Below are 22,167 nucleotides of genomic sequence, written 5' to 3' on the forward strand. Positions count from 1 at the left end.
TACTTTTCAAGGCAGCAAAACTGGTTGAGCAACTGAAACTATATAGTTGTTAGTCTTTACTGGTATTTAAAAAAAAAACACCTTGAAAATAAAATGAATAATGGACATGTTAGCAATAAGGTAAACCAGGTGTTTGTGGAGGACTTGTGTGCCCAACAATAATTATGAGAGGTTAACAATCCCATTTGTATAAGTGAGAAAAATCAATGATTCCATCAAAATCATTTACTTTGTGCATCCATGGCAGAACTCATGGGCAATCGAGGTCTCTTGCTTCCTCCTGCAATTCTTGGTCGGTCACTTCAACAGAAAACCCCACACAGCCTAAAAGTTGTGAGATAATATATTTATTTGGGGACCTTACTGAGGGCTACAGCCCAGGAAACAGCCTCTCAGATAGCTCTGAGGGACTGTTCCAAAGAGGTAAGGGGATATATAGGAGTTTTTGCTGAAAAAACAAAAATGTAGTCAGACATCAAAAGATTACTGCTAATCACACACACACACACACACACACACACATCTCAAGTTAATGATTTTAGTGCTTTTCTATGTATGGGGAGATGCAAGAGTCTGGGCTCATTGAAATTATTCCTCTGATATATATCTTAACTATCTAGGGCCAGTATCCTGTTTTTTTCCATCCTGAGTTCCCCTCAGGGCGCACCGGCATGGGTGGCACCGTGGCTGCTGGCTTGAGGGCAGGCAACATTCTTTGTTTACTGAAATGGTAGGTAATGTCTTTTTGTCCACACTCATATTCTCTTAATGATGTTATTGAGCCTAGTATATAGAGAAATGTGTGTATAAAGTTTCCAAGGAAAACTACTTGACCAACAGATCTGGGTCTTCCTGTCCCTTTTTTATGCTCTAAGTTTGTAAACGTAAAGTTGCTTAGGAAATACTGAAGAAGCATGTAACTTTTATATAAGGGAAGATGTGATGGTGGATGATGTGGAGGTAATTGTCTCCACCTTAAAAATGAAAGGCCACCTGTTAGATGTTGTTCCCAGATTCTGATTTAACCACAGCTGGGACTTGCCGTTTTCCAAAAAGATTAAAACGTCACTGCAAAATGTAATACGTGAAATGTTCAGTTAGTACCAATTATAACTGAGTCTTTAAAGTAGATGCATTTATTACTCTAAATTGTGAAACGAGCAGGACCTGTGGGGTACACAACAAAAGCCTTTTCTGTCCCGTCTCTCGTTTGTAGGAAAAGGCTTCAGCCTCCTAAACTTTCCCTGAGTTCCAGAGCGCAGATTCAATGTTACTAATTAGGGAAGTGAGGGAGTGGGAAGAAAGAAAAAGTAGTAAAGAAACAACAGTGCAGAGAAGGGGCAAGGGTCGTGGTTCCTCTTGAAGAGATACACATAACAATCTGGTACATCTCTGAGTTCTACGGGAACTAAGGTCCCCAAGCAGGTGGAGGATGGTAACTTCAGGCTGAGCTCAAGATTCCTGAAGCCCCGCCCTATTACCTCACCACCAACCAATCAGAGGAAAGTCACACCCTGTGCTCTCACCTCAAATTTTGCCTTTAAAAACTCTTCCCTGAAACCCAACGGGGAGTTTGGGGGTTTTTTTTTATTTATTTATTTAACACGGGCCCCCCCATTCTCTTTGCTTGGCCTGCAGTAAACCTTTTTCTGCTCCAAACTCCGATATGTTTGGCCTCAATGTGCATCAGGCACTTGGCTTTGGTCACAATTGGAAAAACAAAATGGCTTTTTTTCCTAGGTGCAAGCAGAAGGTTAAGAGTGAGCTGGAAATGGTCTCTGAAAGGACAAAAGCAGCCTTGACTCTTGACTGTGACAACCCAGAAGTGAAACCCTCTATGTTTTCTATTTCACATAAAAAAAAACTTACAGAGTAGAACCCTCGAGTGAGTTTATGAGCAGTAAATATGCCCAGGCAAAATCTTGGATAGAGTTGCTTCTAACTGCTGATTTTCCATCTCTGCCTTAAAACCTACCACAGTCCCTGCTGAGGAACAAGAGAGTGAGCTGTGTATCACTAGAACTGCACTGCATCTTTTAGGCCGAAAGCTGACATTTAATACAAGTGGAACTCTCTTTACAAAATGACTGTATTCTTGAAATGTATACGAATGGCATTTTTTAAAGCCAAATAATATCTTAATTATCTTAGGAGAGGTGTTCCCTGTAAAGACATCTTTGGCAAATCTTTTAATTGCCCTTTAAAGCTGAACTGAAATATCTTCCATATTTTTATTACTATAGCACACATTTTGATATGCTATGTAACCTGAAGGAGTTGGCGTGTATTAATGAGACAAATACTGTCTGCCTTTGTGTGATTGGCACCGTGAGGGAATCAAAATGAATTATAAGAGTGCTTACACACATAAGATGAGATCTGTTCTCAAAAAATAGTGATGAATCTACACAGCAAGTGACACATAAAGCACGTGGAAGCTTTTTAACGGGGTCAACATTCAAAACAACATATAACCTACAGCATAACATATGATACACTATAAACTAATATGAAAATTCATGCTGCTTATTTTCTCCTTTTATTCACCTGTTCAGCAGGTATCTCTTTATGCCTGGACAAAACGATGCATACGATATGGACCAGACAGAAAGATGCATAAGAAATATGGAAGGAAGAAATAATGTGAATTTGGGGGGAGCTAAATGTAAGCAAAAATGTTAATTGTAGCACATTTAAATATATATTACTCCTATGATCTTAATTGCTTTTTATCAGAGTTGTCTCTAAAATGAGCTACATCTTACTGGCAACTAAAAGAAAATATCAATACATAGAGAAAGGCCTAGGATACCAAACAGACATAAAAGAAACTGTGTGGAAGTTTGTGTTTAGATACAGGAATTATCTATTCTAGAAAATTTGCAATGAAAGACCTGAGAACTGTCCTTTGAGCCGATGAAAACCGTTACATTTCTGCTTCTTGATTTTATAAAGTGAAAGTGGGATTAAATAGAATTGTTGCAGGACTTCCCTGGCGGTCCAGTGGTTAAGACTTCACCTTTAATGCAGGGAGTGAGGGTTCAGTCCCTGGTTGGGGAGCTAAGATCCCACATACCTCTTGGCCAATAAATCAAAACATTAAAAATATATATATATATATAGTAACAAATTCAATAAAGACTTTAAAAATGGTCCACATGAAAAACAATTTTTTAAATAGAATTGTTGCCTTCTCTAATACATTTTCAGTAATACTAAATTGCACAACTTACAAAAACTTTTTGAGGGCTGAGGACACCCATGTTTATTTCTCTAGACTTGGCTGTCCTAAACACCAAATACGTTCAGCTGCTTCCAGGAACTGTGTAAACAACTTTCCTGCCTGCACAGCGAGCTCATCATCTGAACTTGACCCCATCCTTTCCCCTTCTCCCAGTGCCCATCTCTCTTCTTTCCAACATTCCCTATCTGTCAATAGCATTGACAATAGCACTGACACACCACAGATATCCCAGCCAGAAACCCTACCCATCTCAGAAACCCAACAATTCTTCTTTTTAAATTTTTTATTGCGGTAACATTGGTTTATAACATTATATGTTTCATATGTACAACATATTTCTACTTTGGAATACACTACAGCGTGCTCACCACCAAAAACTTAGTTTCCATCTGTCACCATACAGTTGATCCCCTTAACCCATTTTTCCCTCCCCCCACTGTGCCCCTTTCCCTCTAGTAACCACTACTCTGTTCTCTGTATCTGTGTGTTCCAACAATCCTTGATTCTTCCTCCTATTGGTGATTGTGTTATGTCACCCACCCACATATCAACCACTGAAGAAAGGTCTTGCTTTATGGTCATGTGAGTAAAATCTAAACTTTTAATTGCATCAAAAATTACAAACACAAGAGACATATTTCTCAGTTCTGAAATGGCCCTCATCATTTAATTCCCAGGCAATTCCTTACAATTAGAGTTTACCTGAGTACTTTGAACTAAGATAATTATAAAATTAGCTCATTTTATAAAGTATACTAAGATATATGGAAGGATATTTGTATAAGAGTTTAAATAATCTGCCAAGAAAGATATTACCTGAAAAGTTTGGGCACTTAACTATTTTAGTCCATCTATGTGCTCCATTTTCTAATTTAAGTACTTCATTTGAATGATTTCATTACCTTTTAACATTTTGAAGAGCGATTTTTTTTTTTTTTTTTTTTTTTTTTTGGCCACACTGAGAGGCTTGGGGAAGAGGGAGGGGCGTGGAGTGCAGGGGAGTGGAAAGCGCGGAGACCTAACCACTGCGCCACCAGGGAATTCCCCCAACAGCAATATTTTAAATATTTAAGCAGTGCCATGTGCTTTACCTCCTACCTTTCTTAGTCCAGCAAAGTAGTCATTGGTGTACCAAATGTGGTGGAATCCAGGGAAATATATTGTTTAATTTCACCCCTAAATAGGATTTATCTAGTTTTTTTTTTTAACTAACAAACTAGAACTTGATGTTTCTTTATAAAGAGAGAAGTATTTTACAAACTGCTGAAAAGACATTTGGATGTTAGCAGACAACTTCTTGACCTATCTGGGCATAGTTTATGTGTAATATGTGTGTGTGTATATGATATCTGTCTAAGCAAAAGTAGGTGCTATTTAAAGAAACTGATTTTTTTTTTTTTTTTTGCTGTACGCGGGCCTCTCACTGCTGTGGCCTCTCCCGTTGCGGAGCACAGGCTCCGGACACACAGGCTCCGCGGCCATGGCTCGCGGGCCCAGCCGCTGCGCGGCATGTGGGATCTTCCGGGATAGGGGCACGAACCCGTGTCCCCTGCATCGGCAGGCGGACTCTCAACCACTGCGCCACCAGGGAAGCCCTAGAAACTGATTTTTTAATGTCAGTTTTATCATGGAAGCATCTTATGAACAGATGTTCTTTAATATATACATATAAAGATTTTATATCCATTATATAAAATATAAACCTCATTTTATATTTTATTATATATAAATAATATATAAGTGATACAAAAATTCTTTATATCTGTTTTAGTGAGAGTAGAATTTACATATGTAAAGATTTCTAAGGAGATCTTACTGGTTTTGTACTTTGATCTTTATTCTGGCTTAGGAGTCGGCTGGTTTTGTTAGCCATCCAAGAATGAATGATGATGTTCCTGTTAAATATACATAAGGTACTAATGTAGGCATTTAGTTTCCCAGGAGAGTCAGAAGACAGGACTAATTGTCCACTTAGAGGTATAGAGATTCTAACACTGATATTTAATCAGTTGTGACTGAACTATGAGAATTTTACTCTTCTATTTAATGACTTGGACAAAAACGAGAGTATGTGAAAATATTTTATATCTTTGTATCCTTATCAACTAGCACAGTGGTCAACCAATAGTAGGCACTGAATAAATATTTTTGAATGAATGGATGGAAAAACCTTTACAGGGCTATTAAAAGATAATCATTTCTAATAATGTACAATAGCTTGATCTGTAGGTGAAGTTACTCTTCCCATCTTCTGTAGGTGAAGTTATTCTTCCCATCATCCCATTTATTCCACAAATAAAAATATCTCCACTAAGGCTTTTAGTAAACGCTTTCAATTAAAAAACCTTTTAAAATAAGTTAAGGTTCAGCCAAAAGTAGATCTCATGGTTTATACAGTGAAGGAGAGTAAGGAGTGGCACCAGCTCTTGAGAGTTCGTTTTTGGGGGAGGGAAAGCTTTTTAGTTTCCTGGAGCGAGTTACTCATAAATAGCTCAGATTTTAGTTTTCAGTGATCAGGTGAATTCCATGGATTTTTCTTTCTGTCAAGAAATTAAACACTGGAGTTCGTATTTTCAATTTTTCAATTCTGGGGCACAATGACCCTCCACTGTTAAAAAAAAAAAAAAAAGGAAGAAAATAGAAAATAAAAATACACAGATAGCAGGGCCACATTCGAGTCCTGGGGTCACTTCATTAATCTCTGAATGATAGTAAATACAAATCTTGTCCTTTTTACTCAGGGAAAAATTTAGGCATTTTATTGGTCCTCTGAATTACAAAAAAATGTTTGATTACTATTTGTGAATACAGAAAGTGAATCTTTGATCACATGGTAGGGAGGACTATTCCATAATTTCCCTTTAAGGATTCGAACAGAGAATCCCTAAGAGAATTTGGAAACCTGTTGCAATATGGGAAAGTTATTTTGGATTTCCAGATTTGTTATGTGGGTTTCAGATAGATTTAAAAATTCAGGAAATGTAGGGGGTTTGAAGGAATAACCAGCTAGGATTTAAGGCTCCTTTCCAGAAGTTTGACTTTATAGATTTCTCACTAATATGTTTGCTGCTCTTAATTTTAAGCATACATATAGTGATCTAAAGATGTAAAACCTAAAGCATAGCTTAAATGGTTAAACACTAAAGGTTCAAAGGAAAAAAGGTGAATAATGCCTTTGTAATGGGAATGGTAAAAACATCAATTATAGACTAGGGACTGGACAGCCTTATTTAAAGTGAAGGTAACTATAAAGCCAGAGAAGCCATCCTCCTCGGGTGAGTCAGAGCATTAGTAACTTGAGGAACTCCTAGTGAAAACGAAGTGGGAAGACATTCTTCTTTCATCAATGGGAAGACCTCTGGAGAGGAAAACTGGTTAACAAAAACTCACCAGAGAAATTCAGATAACGATTCACAAATTAAATCAGTTTAAGTCACACATTATACCCCTCTGATTACCTTAAACAACGAGCAAGCTGGTCAATATGGAAAACATCGCTTTGACTTCCCTTAATTCCAAAGTCAATAGTAATCGCCCCTCGCCCCTCCCGCCCCGAGCTTTGTAAATTCTCCAGACCCCGAGCTTCTCTCTCACAGTTCATCCCCAAGCCTCTCGGTGCCTGGCACGTAGCCGGCATTCAAAAAATCTTGGGTGAAACTGAACAGAGTTGGCAGAGAAATCTCAAGCTGCTGTCCAGGGAGGGGCGAGGCCAGGCTCAGGATAAAAGAATGCTAAGTCTTCCCACTGGAGCCCAGCACCACCTTTATTATCCCCACTATGCCTGGGGCCGTGATTTGTGGGTGACTGGGTCCCCCACGAGGCAGCGCTGCTTCCGCTTGTGCAGTCATCTCCTTCCCCTCGCACTAAAACAATACCTTGGCCTCCTGCCAAACTTTGAGCAGCGAGCGACTCTGGCTGTTTATGGCCCGGAATGGGTGCTGCGAGAGGTTTGGGGCGGCTCTCAAGTGCTAGCAGAGGAAGAGAAGAGGCCAAAGCTCTAAAACACTCACTTCCTCCGCCCCCTCCCTTTTGTCCCAGACACCAAAACAAACGAGCTGATACACGTGTCCCTATGACTCTTGTTTACTATCAAGCCTGCACTGTGCATGCGCTTCTGGGATATGTAGTCCAATCGGTTCCTTCGATGTGCAGTTCCCAAGAGGAACGCAGCTAGGCCGAGACTACGAACCCACAATCCATTTCGCGGGCAAAGTTTGGCTCGGGTCCCGGCAGTCTCGGCAGCAATCCAATCGGAAGCGCTCACCCTAGTGATTGACACGCCATCTTCTCCACTAAACACAACACAAAAGTCAATACAAGCCCGCCCCCCGAGACGGACCACGGTATCACCCAATGGGAAAGGGAAAGGATCGAATGGCAATTCCACAGACCAATAAGAGGGCGAAGGAGCTGGGAGGAGGCTCCACCTCCGGGGGTTTGAGGGGAGGGGGAAGACGAAGCTTGAAAGACTTGGTAATGGCGACGGGTTTGGTAAGTAGGAAAGTTTCGGTTGAGGACTAAGAGTGGCGGCGGGAGCATTAACGTGCGCCGGGGAAGCCGGCGTCAGTCGGAGAGGGGTACACGAGTTGCTGGTGGTGTTGTCGCGGCCAGGGCGGCCCGCGCCGGGGCTGCCCGCACTCCGCGGCGGGTTTGTTGTCTTTCTGTTCGGGAAAGGGTGGGGGTGGGGAAGGGAGGGGCAGGATCCCGAGGGTATCGGGCGGCCGGGCGAGCTCGGGTCGGCGCTCCTCTTCCTCGCGGCGGGGGCAGTTAACCGTCCGATATCTGCCCGAGGCGAGCCCACCGGACCGGCGCTTCCCGCAAGCTCACCTGGGCTTCGCGGCGGCGCGGCCCATGGGGGTCTCGGGGCGGGGGCTGGGAGGCGTAGGCGAGGACGGTGCTCCGGACCGGGTGGCGCGGTGGGTGGCCGAGCCGGGTGCGGAGATGGGGCGGGCCTGGGCGGGGGAAGGGGGCCGACGCGGCGCCGGGGCTGCCCCGGAAAGTTTGACTTCAACTCCTCGCGAGTGGGCGGAGGGTCGGAGGTTGGCCCGGGGTGGTTGGCCGGTCGCGGGTGGGGGACTGCAGTGAGGCGCCGCCTCTTTAGGGGCCGAGAGGGGCTCGGGCCGAGCTGGGAAGCTCGCGGAGCCGCTGGGCCCTGGGGCTCATTGTTACGCAGTTCGAATGAATGGGCTCCTTGGCGCTTGCGCGGTGGGGCTGAGCTGAGGGGAAAAACAAGCCTGGAGTCCAGGCTGCGGTCACATGATGGGGGGAGGGGAGGGGAACGCGATGAATGGCGAAAGAGGGTGGGGGATGGACTTGGCGTGAACCGGGAGGCACTGCCTCTGTGTGACCGAGAGCGAGGCTTGGCAGGCGATTCCAGTCTCCGCCTTCCAACCTATACTGCTGCCCCAGGCAGATTAAAACAAAACAAAAAATCCAGGCGAAATCGACAGTCGGGGCCCGGTTTTTGTAGCTTCTTCTAACGCTACACGCTGTCTAGGGGATTCCACTTTCCGCGGTGCGTTCTACACCATCTAGAGTTCATTCTTTAGGAGTTTTCAGCAAGAGTCTTTTGTAAAAGGAGCTGTGGCTGCAGGGAGATACTCAAAGACTCTTTAGCTCTGGGAGCCAGTGATGCTAAGAAGGGAGGAGGGTAAAGGGAGTTGTGTATATACTAGGAAGTGTTGGAGTCCTACCAACAATTTAGACTAAGTGCTTTAGATTTATTTCCCTCTAACTAGCAATAACAGGTGATTCCCAACAGTGGTTTTGAAATTAAAGTTACCTTTTGAGAATTAAAATAATTTTAACATTTGTAAATACTTTTCTGTTGTTTAACTATTGATAATGATCTACATTTGTGATGTACTTCTAGTTCTTTCCGTCTTTGCTTTTTGTTATTGTTTTTGATATTTTCTGCTTTAGCTTGCTAACGAGGGTGTTAGGGTCAGCTGTTGCGTTTCCATGATTAAACTACTTAGTTCTTGCTGAGCAGGTAATTGTTGACAAAGTTTTAAGGAAATTTGAATTATATTCAAAAGAATTAAATACACTCATTAAGTTTTTGAGCTACTTTATACTTCTGAGGAAGCCGTTTAGCTACTTTATAGCAAAGTACTTTAAAACAATAGTTTTTGTTTATTCTAACTTGACTAGTATATTATTTATAGAATGAAATTTTGATTTCACTTTCTAGTTTCCATTTTATTTAGTTTCATAAGCCCCATTACCTTTTTCAGCCTGGAAAACTCTTCCCCCTTGTTCACTTCTCAAACTTCTACTGCAGATGTTATTTTGAAAGTTACCTTCTCCCGGGATTTCCCAAGATTTCCCATGTTTCACAGTGCTTGCTTCTCAGACTTCAAACATGGTACTGTCGCTTTAAGAGTTGTCTCCTCCACTGTATTTTAATTTCTTTGGACGTTTTCCTCACTATCCAAATACTCCGTGATGAAGGCAAACGGGCTTTATGAATGAATAAACTGCTAGACGTTGAAGGCCCTGGAGGGAGAATTGCTAGCTGGTCTGCTGTATTTCTGTTTGAAATGAAAACATTAGTACTTTTTTTGCCATAAATTATGATGTTAGTACCATGTTAATGAGACAATACCAGGTATTTTACATGTATTATCTTCTGAGTACGAAGGCGAACATTTATCTAGAATGAGAAGATAAATCACAACAAATTAATTTTTTTAAGCTGACAAATACCTTTGTATATCACAAAATTCAGGAAAAGTGATATTCTTTATTAACAATGATATTCTTGTCTATTCTTGTTTATGCCTGACCCATCAATGATAGTCATATACCTTCATATTTTGATCTGCATTTACTTTGTTATTTCATATCATAGTTTACACTGTCATTTTCTATAGACAAAATAGAAAAATAATTTTCTTCTCTAATACAGTTGATTGAATTTTTAGAAGTTATTGGTAGTAGTTTAGAAAAGCTTTTTCCACAAGTTGTTATACGTAATGTGAAATTTTTTACGGTTACAATCAAGTTTGGGAAAATAAATTTCTTTCATATATGAATTCTTTCATATATGATGTCAAGGTTTTTTCATACAGTGACTCATCTTAAGTACTGTGTGAATTGACAGGACTCTTTTTAACAGGTTTGTGGATAGCTTGTAGTGGTGTATTAGGGGTTTTCTGTTATCTTCATCAATTTCAGTATTTTGTGTCAAGTCAGCACAAAATTAATAAGAGCTTATATAGATGTATTTGGCACTGGGCGACTGATTGGTAGGAGAATGCTTTGGAACCAGGTAAGGGTGTGTGATGTAGTGTCTTATATACTTCCAATAGCTATGAAAGGTAGACAGGCGCTGGTCCCATTTAGAAAGAAGAAAACTGAGGCATAGAAGTTAAACTGTTCAGAGTCATATAGATGGTAAGTGATATTCTATAGTAATATATTTTATGGAAAGAATGCCACCCACTGTTGGGGTGTGGATTTTTTTTTTTTTTTTACCTCAGCACTGTGGCAAACGAGAGTTGTAGAAACATTTCTGTGAAATCTTTTGTTTGAAGTTTCATTGAAAATATTCTAAAAGAACTACATTAAGGCTTCAACTGCTTTTGGTGTAGAAAGTTATGTTTAATATAGTTTGTTATGGAGGCTTATTTTAGCTTGGAATTATGTAATCTATTTTAAATACCACTTCAGTTCCTCACGTTAGAGTTATAAAGTAATTGCAAATTACTGCCTCTTCACCTTCTCCCCGAGAAGAGTTTGAGCTTGATATAGAAGTTCTTCAGGATTAGGGGAGGGCATGTAGAAGATCCTTTCCTTGGTGTCCATAATGAGGATGGAAAGATAAGGAGTCAGGGAAGAATTGGCACTTGAACGTAGTTGAAATTAGATGTCCAACTTATGTTGGTCTACCCCTTTTGTCCTTTTTCTCAGTTTCTTCTTTTTTTTTTTTTTTTTGAAGAGAAAATGGTCCCACCCATTCAGTCATTAGAGCCCTGTTTTTCTCATCCAGAATATTATTATTATTATTTTTTTTTTCTTGGCTGTGCTGCAGGCCATGCGGGATCTTAGTTCCCTGACCCAGGGATCAAACCCATGCCCCCTGTAGTGGGAGCGCAGAATCTTAACCACTAAACCTCCAGGGAAGTCCTTCCTCATCCAGAGTAATACTTTGTTCAGAGCTGTTTTGAAGTTTATACAAAATTAGATGAAGTATGTGGAAATGCTTGGCACATAGTAGATAGGCATATAGTAAAACCTAATTTCCTTCTTTTTCATTCAGTGAGACTTGGCTCTTTTTAGGCATCTCTTCCTCTCCTCTTCCTAAGATTTTGTGGATATTTACTTCTGAAAGTTTGCAAAACAAATGCAGTAGGGCCTTCTCATCCCCACCCAGTAAAATAAAAATTTGTAATATTGAACACGACATTTTAAAGTACAACTGCTGGAGAATTTTACTCTTCCTTTTTGAGAATTCACAGATCTAGTGAAGAGTTGACGTGTACAGAGTTAACTGAAACACAAGATGAGCTATGTCCAAAGTGGTATACAAATCATGAATGAACAATAGTGTTAGCTCTACCAGGAGAAATTTGAAAGAGGAGCTTGTTTATCATAATGAATATCTAATTGGTGTATGTGGGGAGTTATTTTTGAGTACGGACTCTTCTGGTGTTCCTTTACGGTATCAGAGGCCTTGTTTCCCCCTAATACTATAGTTTGACAGAAAACTTATGTTTGTGTATGGCCTTGAATTTTGGTTTCATGTATTTTATTTAATTCTCACAATAGCCCTGTGAGATAAGTAGAGGTACCTTGAGATTAAGCGACTTGCCCCAGGTTACCTGGCTAGCAGGTGAATTTCAAGTCTGTTGACTTGAAGTCTAGGCTCCCGTTTACTGTACAGGAGGTTTACAGAGGGAAAACCTCCACTGTCTCAAGACCAAACTTTTGATAGTCTTGAGCAATGAGAGGTGAAAACACGTAGAACTCAAGTTCAACAAATATTTACTTGGTCCCTTTTGTTACTTGCTTCGAAACTAAAATGTTTTTTTCTAACTTCATTTAAAGAGTTTTGTGAGGGGATGTTGGTAGATTAGTAAGACAGAGTGCTGAAGAAATGCTGGAAGTTGCAAGGAGATATGCGTGCAGAGTGAATGGTGACTGGGCACCCGGGAGCTGCTGAGGCGGAGAGCAAACCTAGCTGGGAAGAATGAAAAAACCAAAGGGCTCTGCAGAGGGAGGGGGAGGACACCACAAACTAACTGCAGTTCTGCCTCCTGCCCGTAAGGAGAGCTCTGAGGACAGGTATACGTGTATAGCGCAACTCTGAATTTCATAGTAAAGGGGAAAAGTGAGAAATTTTTCACATTTAAGATTGCAACTTGGGCTGACTTATGCCAGTCACATCTGTGTATGAGGCATGTACAGATGTTGATATGGAGTTTGAGTCATTAAGCCAGGATAAATTGTGTTCTCTGTACTTACGGTGTTGAAAAGTTTTCTATAGAAAGGGTTTAAAATCTGCTATCTAAACTTAATATTGGCTGTTCATGGGCTTCCCTGGTGGCGCAGTGGTTGAGAGTCCGCCTGCCGATGCAGGGGACACAGGTTCGTGCCCCGGTCCGGGAGGATCCCATATGCCGCGGAGCGGCTGGGCCCGTGAGCCATGGCCGCTGAGCCTGCGCGTCCGGAGCCTGTGCTCCGCAACGGGAGGGGCCCCAACAGTGAGAGGCCCGCGTACCGCAAAAAAAAAAAAAAAAAAAAAAAATATTGGCTGTTCCAAGAACTTACACAGAATAACTAGTTCCTCTCATGTTTGGGCCATTACTAAACAAGGAGTCTGCACTGATACTACCAATTACTGTTTCTTTCATGAGGACTTTCTGGCCACACCGCAGGGCATGCGGGATCTTCCTGTCGAACCCGGGCCCCCTGCAGTGGAAGCTCAGAGTCTTAACCACTGGACCGCCAGGGAAGTCCCTCATGAGAACTCTCAAAGGAGGCTTGGAGCGAGCCTCCATAGACAGAAATTGGGAATGTGAATATCCTGTACTCTTAATACACACTCCCTTAAGTATTTGTTATAGATGTTCCTGCATACTCATATCGTGTTTCCGTATGGTTTTTTAAATAGACTCAAAAAAATGTTTAAAGTGTGGTTCTGATCATGTTAGACCTCTGTTCAAAAGTATGCAGTGGTTCCCATTGTCTGCTAGTTGCTAATAATAATACTGGCCAGTCTGCATTGAGAGTTTGCTCTGTTAGGCACTGTTGTAAGCTTTTGACATTTATGAGTTCACTGAGTTTTTACAACAACCTATACAGATGCTTTTATTATTTACATTTTACAAACAAGTCATAAAGATTTTAAATAAATTGTCCAGGGCACATAGCTGGCAAGTAGCAAATATAATATGAACTCAGTAGTCTAATTTCAAAGTCCTTACCCTTGTCTACAAAAAACAAACCAACTAACCAGCTTTCCTAAATTAGGATTGAAGATTCTGATCCCAGTCTACCTTTCCAGCCTTAGTATCGATGGATGACCAGGAGACACACAGGCCATCCTGCCTTCTGGCTTCTATGTTCTTCTGATTTCATCCAGTACTTTGCTAACTGTGTGAGTTTGCTCATGTGAGTTTCTCTCATTGGGAGCGTCCCATCCTTCCTTTTTACCCATTCATAGCCAAGCCCTGGCTCTGTAGAACTATGGTCATTTGCTTATATCTTTCCACGAAAGTGAAGATTCCTTGAGATTCATGATCAGCTGTTCATCGATGCCCCTAGTATATTGCCTTGTACATAATATGTATTAAATAAATGAATATATACACACACACACACATATTGAGATAAAAAGGAATGTGGCAGTCATTTTTAGCCTGCTGGTTCTCACAACACACCAGGGGTTCTTTTGAAAGAAAACAAGTAAAAACCAGTGCACCAGGGTTGTACCCCAGACCAAATAAACCACATGCTTCGGAAGGAAGGTGGGGCCTGGGCATCATTGGTTTGAAGCAGACGTGGTTCTGTGTGCCACGAGGGTCGAGAATCTCAGATCAAGCTAAGTTTGCTTGGCTTTTGCAACGAGAAGGTGGAGGCTCAGAATCAGGATTTGGCTACTTACGCTTGAGAAGTCAGTTTGTGTTACCACATCTCTTGTAGCCACCAATTTTGTAGGAAATTATTTGTTACACCCTAGCAGACTTGCTGTAACTATATCATAAGACTGTGATTAATCGCTACATAATAGCTTGTACCTACTGGAAAAGTGTTCATTTGGTGGGAATGCTTCCAACATCTTTTAGATAAACTGTTATTTGCTTAAACTAGTGGTATGATCTGTGACTTTTTATTGAGATGTGTTGGATAACTTGTCAGATTTCCCAGGGAGGAAATTACCAAAGCTGAATAGCTAGTTAGTTGTCTGGTCTCCTGTTGTTAACTGTTTCCAATAACTGTCCTGTTCAGAACATAAAGTGCCCATAGTATGCATAATATTGCCCTATGTCAGTCTAGGGATAAAAACTTTTTTTTAAAGTCATTTTACATTTCTTTTTTTACTCACTTTGTTTCATTTCATCCTCACAACTGCTCTAGGAAGAAAAGAGCAGGAGTCATTAGCCCTGTTTTCAGATGGAGATATTGAAGCTCAGTCACTTTAGTTCATAGATTTAGTAAATGATTAAGCTGGTATCAAACCTGTTTCCTTCCACCCACCCCAGTGCCCTTTTCACTACTCCATACTGCATCTCACAGTCAGTATCGTGTAAGGCTCTAAGTGCCCAAGAAATGGGTGATATTTGAGTACAGGCAGAAAGCATCTGAAATAAAATATTAGAAATAAAGTAAGGCAGTGGTCAGTTTGGCTGTATGTGTCAAAAGCCTTAAGAAGATGTTTAATTGCCATCGAACTACTAATCTGTCTCTGGGAATCTAAAGAAATAACCAGATATAAGCAAATACTTAAAAAAGAATGTAAATTCACTGTTATTTAGAAGATTGGAAAAACTGAACATGTTTAGCAATAGGAGGGATAAATAAACTTTGGTACATCCTGATGATGTATATTATTTAACTATTTAAAATAGATTTTTGAAAAAATGAATGACATAGGAAAATGCTTATGAACTTATGTTAAGGAAAAGGTCTCAACTATTAATATATATAATATGAAGTATGAGGAAAAATAAATGATTTTATTTAGGTAAAACGTAGGTCTGTGCATGAAAAAGAGATTGGATTGTAAGATAATCAAAATGTCACAGTATCTAACTCGGGTTGGTGGAATTAGAAATAATTATTATAGGGGCTCCCCTGGTGGCGCAGTGGTTAAGAATCTACCTGCCAATGCACGGGACGGGTTCGAGCCCTGGTCCGGGGAAGATCCCACATGCCACAGAGCAGCTAAGTCCGTGAGCCACAACTACCGAAGCCTCTGCGTGCCTAGAGCCCGTGCTTTGCAGAAAGAGAAGCCACTGCAATGAGAAGCCCCCTCGCCGCAACTAGAGAAAGCCCATGCTCAGCAACGAAGACCCAACGCAGCCATACATACATACATACATACATACATACATAAATATTTAAAAAGAGATAATTATTATATTCCTTTTTTTTTTAAGAAAAGCGTTTTTCATTTTTTTCCACAGTGGTCATACATTTTATAGTCAGGATAACATTTCATGATTTAAAAGTTCATTGGCAAAGCCTTCATAGAAAAAAATCTGTCAGTGTTTGTTGATGATTATGACATGGCTTAGAAAGCTCTGGTATAAATGTCTTTTCACTGCATTTTTTGATCAGCCTGGGCTACGGTACCTGACTTTTACGGTACTTTTTTTTTTTTTTTTTGGTCACACCACGGGATCTTAGTTCCCTGACCAGGGATTGAACTCGGGCCTCGGCTAACCCCAGTAAGAGTTAGTGCCATGTCCAAACCACTGGACTGCCAGGGAGTTCCCGACTTTTGGTGACTTTTAACAGCAGTATATTCTGTTTTATTTTGAGAAAAAAAAAACTATATGGTTTAATTTTTTGTGTATTTCATATTAACTCATTTAGAACATTTTAGAAATGAGATTTGGGGTAGAGCCTGAGAAGTCAGGGAATCTTGCTGCTTCTGTCACCCACGTTAAATGACTAATGTGATCATCGTCCAAAGGCAAGAGTGTAAAAGGTATAACCACAGTTTATATTCTTAATCTTTGTAAACACTGTAGCCTATTCAGAAGGTCAGGTATCTTTTTAGTATGGTTAGGTCCCAAATTCTCATTAAGAAAACATTTTTATTTTTATAAGGAGTATAGTATATGGCCATTTTAAGAAACTCTTTTCTATTTTATTTTTTTGTCTGTTTTTGTGTGTGTGTGTGTTTTGTTTTGGCCCTGCCACGCGGCTTGAGGGATTTTAGTTCCCTGGCCGGGGATCGAACCCGTGACCGCTGCAGTGGAAGCCCAGAGTCTTAACCACTGGACTGCCGGGGAAGTCCCAAGAAACTGTTAAAAATATTTGTTAGAGACTGTAATTTTAAGTTTGTTAAACTTGTTCACTTTCAGAGGATGAGAAAACAAAATAATGAACACAGTTGATAAATACTAGAGAAATTAGAATCTTCCAAAAAATGTGCAAAATAGAACAGACCTTCAGTCATCCATGTCTAAAGGTTTTGAGGGGGATACAGATAGCAATGTGTGATTAAAGATACAACATTGTGATGTCTCTGATTGATTTTATACTTACATTATTTCCAAATCACATGACTTGACATTTTTTTCTTATATTATTTTTAAGTCGGAGCACCATAACATGGTGTGGGAAGTGAAGACAAATCAGGTGCCTAATGCAGTACAGAAACTCCTGCTAGTAATGGACAAGAGAGCTTCAGGAATGAATGACTCATTGGAGTTGCTGCAGTGTAATGAAAATTTGCCATCCTCACCTGGATACAACTCTTGTGATGAGCACATGGAGCTTGGTAAACAAAATGAAGTTCTTAGGAATCTCAGTGAGATTCAGATTAATTTTCATGTTTAGCTAGCTTTTCCACCTACCTTGAACTGATAAAAAGTATGTCAAGTTTTTGTACATTAGAAGTTTTCAGTGTTCTCTTATTATTGTTTGTGAAGTATTACTTAAAACCAACCTAACTTGGGGCTATTTATGGTTATCATAGAGACTCGTACAAATTTTCAAACTAAATTGCCTTTGTGGATAAAGAGGAGCCTTTGAACACCTTATGAAAACCTTGCTGTGTGGCTTTTCAAAAGATGTTACTTTTGAAATATCCGTGTAAGCTCAGCAAATTATGCTGGCCACTATTCTCGCCTGGTTTGTTGGTATGATGGGGAAATTACAGTGGACCCTTGAAATTTGAGGATCTGACATTTGTGATTATCACTACTGCTGAGCTGTTCCAAAGATACGTGATCTGTAGAAGTGTGAAGGTTTGTTGAGGTATGACTTTGAATTGTATTGCTTTGAAGTCACTGTTGAAGACAGTGAACAGGTGAAGAGTGATCTTGGCTTGCTGCCAACTTTTCATCTTGGCTTTGTTCCCATTTAAGATGCATTTTTCTCTGATGTTCCCCAAAACCTGAGATGTGAGTGTCCTCATTTTATAAATGATGAAGTAGAGGGGGTTATATGCTGGAGTCTTCTTTGGGAATTTGGAGATCTTAAAGGTCTTGGGACATAACCTGTTTGAGTGCTAAGGGATGGGTGGGCCCGAGTATTCATTGAGGAGTGGTTACTATTGAGCAGGAAGCCCAGTTCAATCAGGTGGCTGATTCCTCCATTGTCACATTTTAGGTTTCAGGAGGAAATCAGGAACCTAGGGCTCAGGGGGTCAAAAACTTGTACCACCCCTCGTGACTTCAGTTTAAAAGTAGTTTCCGTAACTTGAAAGACAGAAATGAACCCTTTACAGTAAATAAAGATAGTCAAAGAACAGTGTTGGCAGTGAGGGAAGGGAAGCAGCTCCACCACCATGAGGATTACAGAGTGGAATTACCTTAAGTTGGGGTGATATTTTAGCTGCTCTGTGAAGGGGGGATACCTTCTAGTCACTTTTATGAACGGGTGTCTTGAATCAGTACTTGTAAGACATTTCTGTTTTAGTGAGCTATTCTGGGATATTCCCCTGAATAGGAATTAGGAGTATGTACTTTTATAGTGACAGTTTAGGAGAACCCTCAAGACTAGAAGAGTTTCTTGACATATATTGAAGAGACTCAGTGGATCTGTAGAGTTTGTAGGTATGTGTTTCAAAGAGGGTTGTTTCGGTGGGGTTTTTCTTTTTCTTTTTTAAGGCCTGCGAGATGCTTTTTCTCCCCTCCTTTCTTTTTCTTTCTTTCTTTCTTTCTTTTTTTTTTTTGGTACGTGGGCCTCTCACTGCTGTGGCCTCTCCTGTTGCGGAGCACAGGCTCCGGATGCGCAGGCTCAGCAGCCATGGCTCACGGGCCCAGCCGCTCCGCGGCATGTGGGATCTTCCCAGACCGGGGCACGAACCCGTGTCCCCTGCATCGGCAGGCGGACTCTCAACCACTGTGCCACCAGGGAAGCCCTCTTTTTCTTTAATTTTTAATTCAATTTTTTAGAATTCAGTCTATCTTACAGTGTTCATAGCCTTGGCATGTACATGAGTGGTCCTTGGGTACTATTTCTAGTTTTCTTTCTTGGGTAGCTGAGAGTCTGTCATGAACTACCTTTCGGGAACACACTTTCTGGAAAAAATAAGTAATGTTACTGAGTTCAGACTTTCTCATTAAAAAGAAATAATTTAGAATAGATAAAGTCTAACAAGTAGTACCTGAAAATATATAATATGATCTAGGTTTCATCTTTGAAAATTGTTGTTTTCATTTGTTGCAGTAATCTTGTTGGAACAGGTTCAAGTGTGTGAACAATAAGTACATCTGTGTACCCATAAAGCGCCTTTTTCCTCTAACATGTTAACATAAAAATGTCTCAGTGGTATATGGATTATTCCCAGGTGAGCTATAAAAAACTGGGGGAAAAAGTCAGAAAACAAACAGAACAGTTGGTGAACAGTTGTGGTAGTTACATGGTTTGAGTAGTGAAGTCATTAATCCATTTACATTTGCTAGGTTTACTTTTCTGTCAGACTCTGTTGGCCCTTAAATGTATAAGATGTCATTTTTTTTTTCAGTTGAAACTTGTTTTCATTCAAGAAAACATTTTGAATTTACACTTTTCCTCTCACAAAATTAATTAGCTAAATTTGAGGACCTCTCTTCCAACTGTGATTGTAGAATTGTTCCCTGTATTAGTAATTTCCTTCTTATAATTCTGAGTGTGCTTATTTGCAGATGATCTTCCTGAACTTCAGGCTGTTCAGAGTGATCCTACTCAATCTGCCATATACCAGCTAAGTTCAGACGTGTCACATCAAGAATATCCAAGACCATCTTGGAACCAAAATACCTCAGAAATATCAGAAAACACTTACCGTGAAAATGAGGTGGATTGGCTAACAGAATTAGCAAATATCGCCACCAGTCCACAAAGTCCACTTATGCAGTGCTCATTTTACAACAGGTGGGAACATTGGCTGTATTTTAATTGAGAACTTTTATCATTACAAAATGCTCTTTTTTTCTAGTTTTAAAAGTAATAATGCTGTTGACCATCTCATGAGTGGTTTATCAAAGTCATTAGAATTAAGCTCTTTGTCTTAAAATAATCAAAGAGCTATTTCACCCAATGTCATGATTTCATATTTTGAGAATTAGATAAAAGTGATAAGAGAACAGCAGAGTCAAAAATATTTGTAAATGGTTTAAAGTCATCAAAAAATACATCAGACCAAGAATACTTTTATTATATATTTCTACTTAGAGAGATGAAAATTATATTTATCTAAAGAATCATAATTAAAATAGACATATTTTAAACTTTTATCAACCTTGAGTTTGGTTTCTTTTGGTCTAGGTTTATTTTTTTCCATAGTGTATGTGGCCTCATGTTATTTATGTTTGCTAATATTAAAATGTTGAACTTACAAAAGTAGACTCCCACTGGTAGAAACCACTGTTTCATATACCCAGACCAGAGTTTAAGAAAATGAATTAATGGTGCTATGAAATTATGGAAGCTTCCAACTAATATTCCTAGAGAGACCTAAATGGATAATATTTTATTAACTATCCCCCAAATTATAAAATTGGCTATGTAAAAAAGACATAGATAAATATGATAGTTTGTAGGGAAGAGAAGTACCCAGGTTTGCACTCATGTGGGTGGGTAGACCAGAGTCCATAATAGGTGATGTAGGAATAACTGAATTTTGGTAGTGTTCCTAAGTTAGTATAGTTCTTTGCTAAAGAATAAACTTGTTAGGTGTGAAGCCCAGCAAGTTATGCTGTTTTTCTTCTGTTCAGCAAGGTGATTGGTTTTGATTAGAGCAAATTCAATTTAATTAATTTCAGTTTAATCCATGAAGAGTTCCACAGGAATGAAAAGTTGCCTTTCAAAGTATTACTTCCTTTATTGTACCAGTTATCATTGTAATCTTAATAGTCAAAAAGTGAAAAATAGCTTTACAATTAAAAAAAATCACCCTGATTTTACTATTGGACTTTCTTTTTTCCCCAATTTTAGTTTAGAGATAGTACTTTTCATTTTTCACAGTAAACTCACGAGGATTAATAATTTAGTTCATGGAAAGTTGAGTAAAACCCTCAGAAGAAAATTAATGTTGAAAAAAAAAAAACAAGTAAAGGAGTAGCTCCCTAAAGATGTAGATTACTCTCTGCTGCATTTTCTATGCTTCCCCTCTTCCTAGGGAACAAGACCAAGAGTCACGCTCTGCCGTCTTGCCTGCCTTCTAACCCAGTCAGTGGCTGTTCTTGTGACTTCTTGTAGAGTGTTAAACTATGTTAGTTATTGAACTTGGGATGTCTGAAGTTGTAACTGTATAGTACCAAGGGAGTTGAGGACAGGTAAAATTTATATTATCCCTGCGTAGATAGAGGGATGAAGAGACCATGGTGTTAGTGATTCAGACACATGCAGCATATTAATTTTTACAGAACATTTAGGCCATATACATTCTAGAACATTACATTGTTCTCTTTTAAATGGTTAAACAGAAGAACTGATAAACCCATTTTCTTTTACTAGTCACGAAGGCAGGAATGAGCTTAAGGAATTTCTAGCAGTTTGGCCATTCTCTTATACTTCATAAAGATGTAAATGTGTAATAAAAGGAAGAAATTGCGCAAGATGAAATATTAAGTATTTGTATTTTGAAATCCCAAAGTTGATTGGAGAGTAAGCTAAAATGCATGGAAATTTGAGGGCTTTTTACTTAAGAAGTGTTATGAACATGAAAGCAGCGTACAGTTTTATATATGGATCCTCATTTAAAAATTGATTTCTGTGAAGGTATAATAAAAAATGTTAATTAAGTTTTAAAAAATGAGGGCCAATCAGATTTCTCAGAGAATAAGGGAAGAATTGGAAAGTAAGATGTCCCTCCTCTTTTTAGAAAGAGGATTAGTACAGACATGTGTAAACATTTTTCTGTTAAGGACCAAATCCTTAGTTGGCATCTCAGAGAATTGTCCTGATTTGGGACAATTCAGATTTACTTCTTAGACCCTGAAATTTTCCTTGCTGCTGCTTTCCAGAGTCCCGAGTCAGTATACTTTACTGGTCGTCCTTTATGGGCTTGCTGCTTACTGTTAACCCTCTTATATGTTTGTGGGGGAAGGATCTTAGTGTGTTCTGGGGAGCCCCGTGTACTCTGAAGGGAGCACTGGTAAAGAGACTTTTGACAGGAAAGCGGGGCAAGAGGTAACTTGCTTTTTAAGGTGATCCTGGCGCAGAAGTAGCTGGCTTTATGTGTAGATGCTTTGCAGATAGGCTATTTTCTACTATAATAAGTTTAAACATTTTAGCTTCAGGTAGTTCACTGTATC

At 39.8% G+C, this 22,167-nt stretch overlaps 1 protein-coding gene across 4 annotated transcripts in view; it reads left to right on the plus strand.

The window, feature by feature from the left end:
• The first annotated feature begins 7,671 nt into the window (after window positions 1-7,671).
• Window positions 7,672-22,167, plus strand: part of HBP1 (HMG-box transcription factor 1) — a 31,618-nt gene continuing 17,122 nt past the window's right edge. Inside the window, exons 1-4 of one of the 4 annotated variants that reach the window (XM_081244426.1) lie at window positions 7,686-7,735; window positions 13,721-13,847; window positions 17,018-17,201; window positions 19,555-19,783. In XM_081244426.1, coding sequence (XP_081100552.1) covers window positions 13,770-13,847; window positions 17,018-17,201; window positions 19,555-19,783 — 491 coding nt within the window. In that variant the 5' untranslated portion in view covers window positions 7,686-7,735; window positions 13,721-13,769. Of the gene's footprint in view, window positions 7,736-10,290; window positions 13,862-17,017; window positions 17,202-19,554; window positions 19,784-22,167 lie in introns of those variants that run through there. The other 3 variants (XM_081244424.1, XM_081244427.1, XM_081244425.1) reach the window with 3 other exon arrangements.

The sequence above is a fragment of the Mesoplodon bidens genome (genome assembly GCF_964165515.1).
Source record: "Mesoplodon bidens genome assembly, chromosome: 9".
Classification (NCBI taxonomy): Eukaryota; Metazoa; Chordata; class Mammalia; order Artiodactyla; family Ziphiidae; genus Mesoplodon; species Mesoplodon bidens.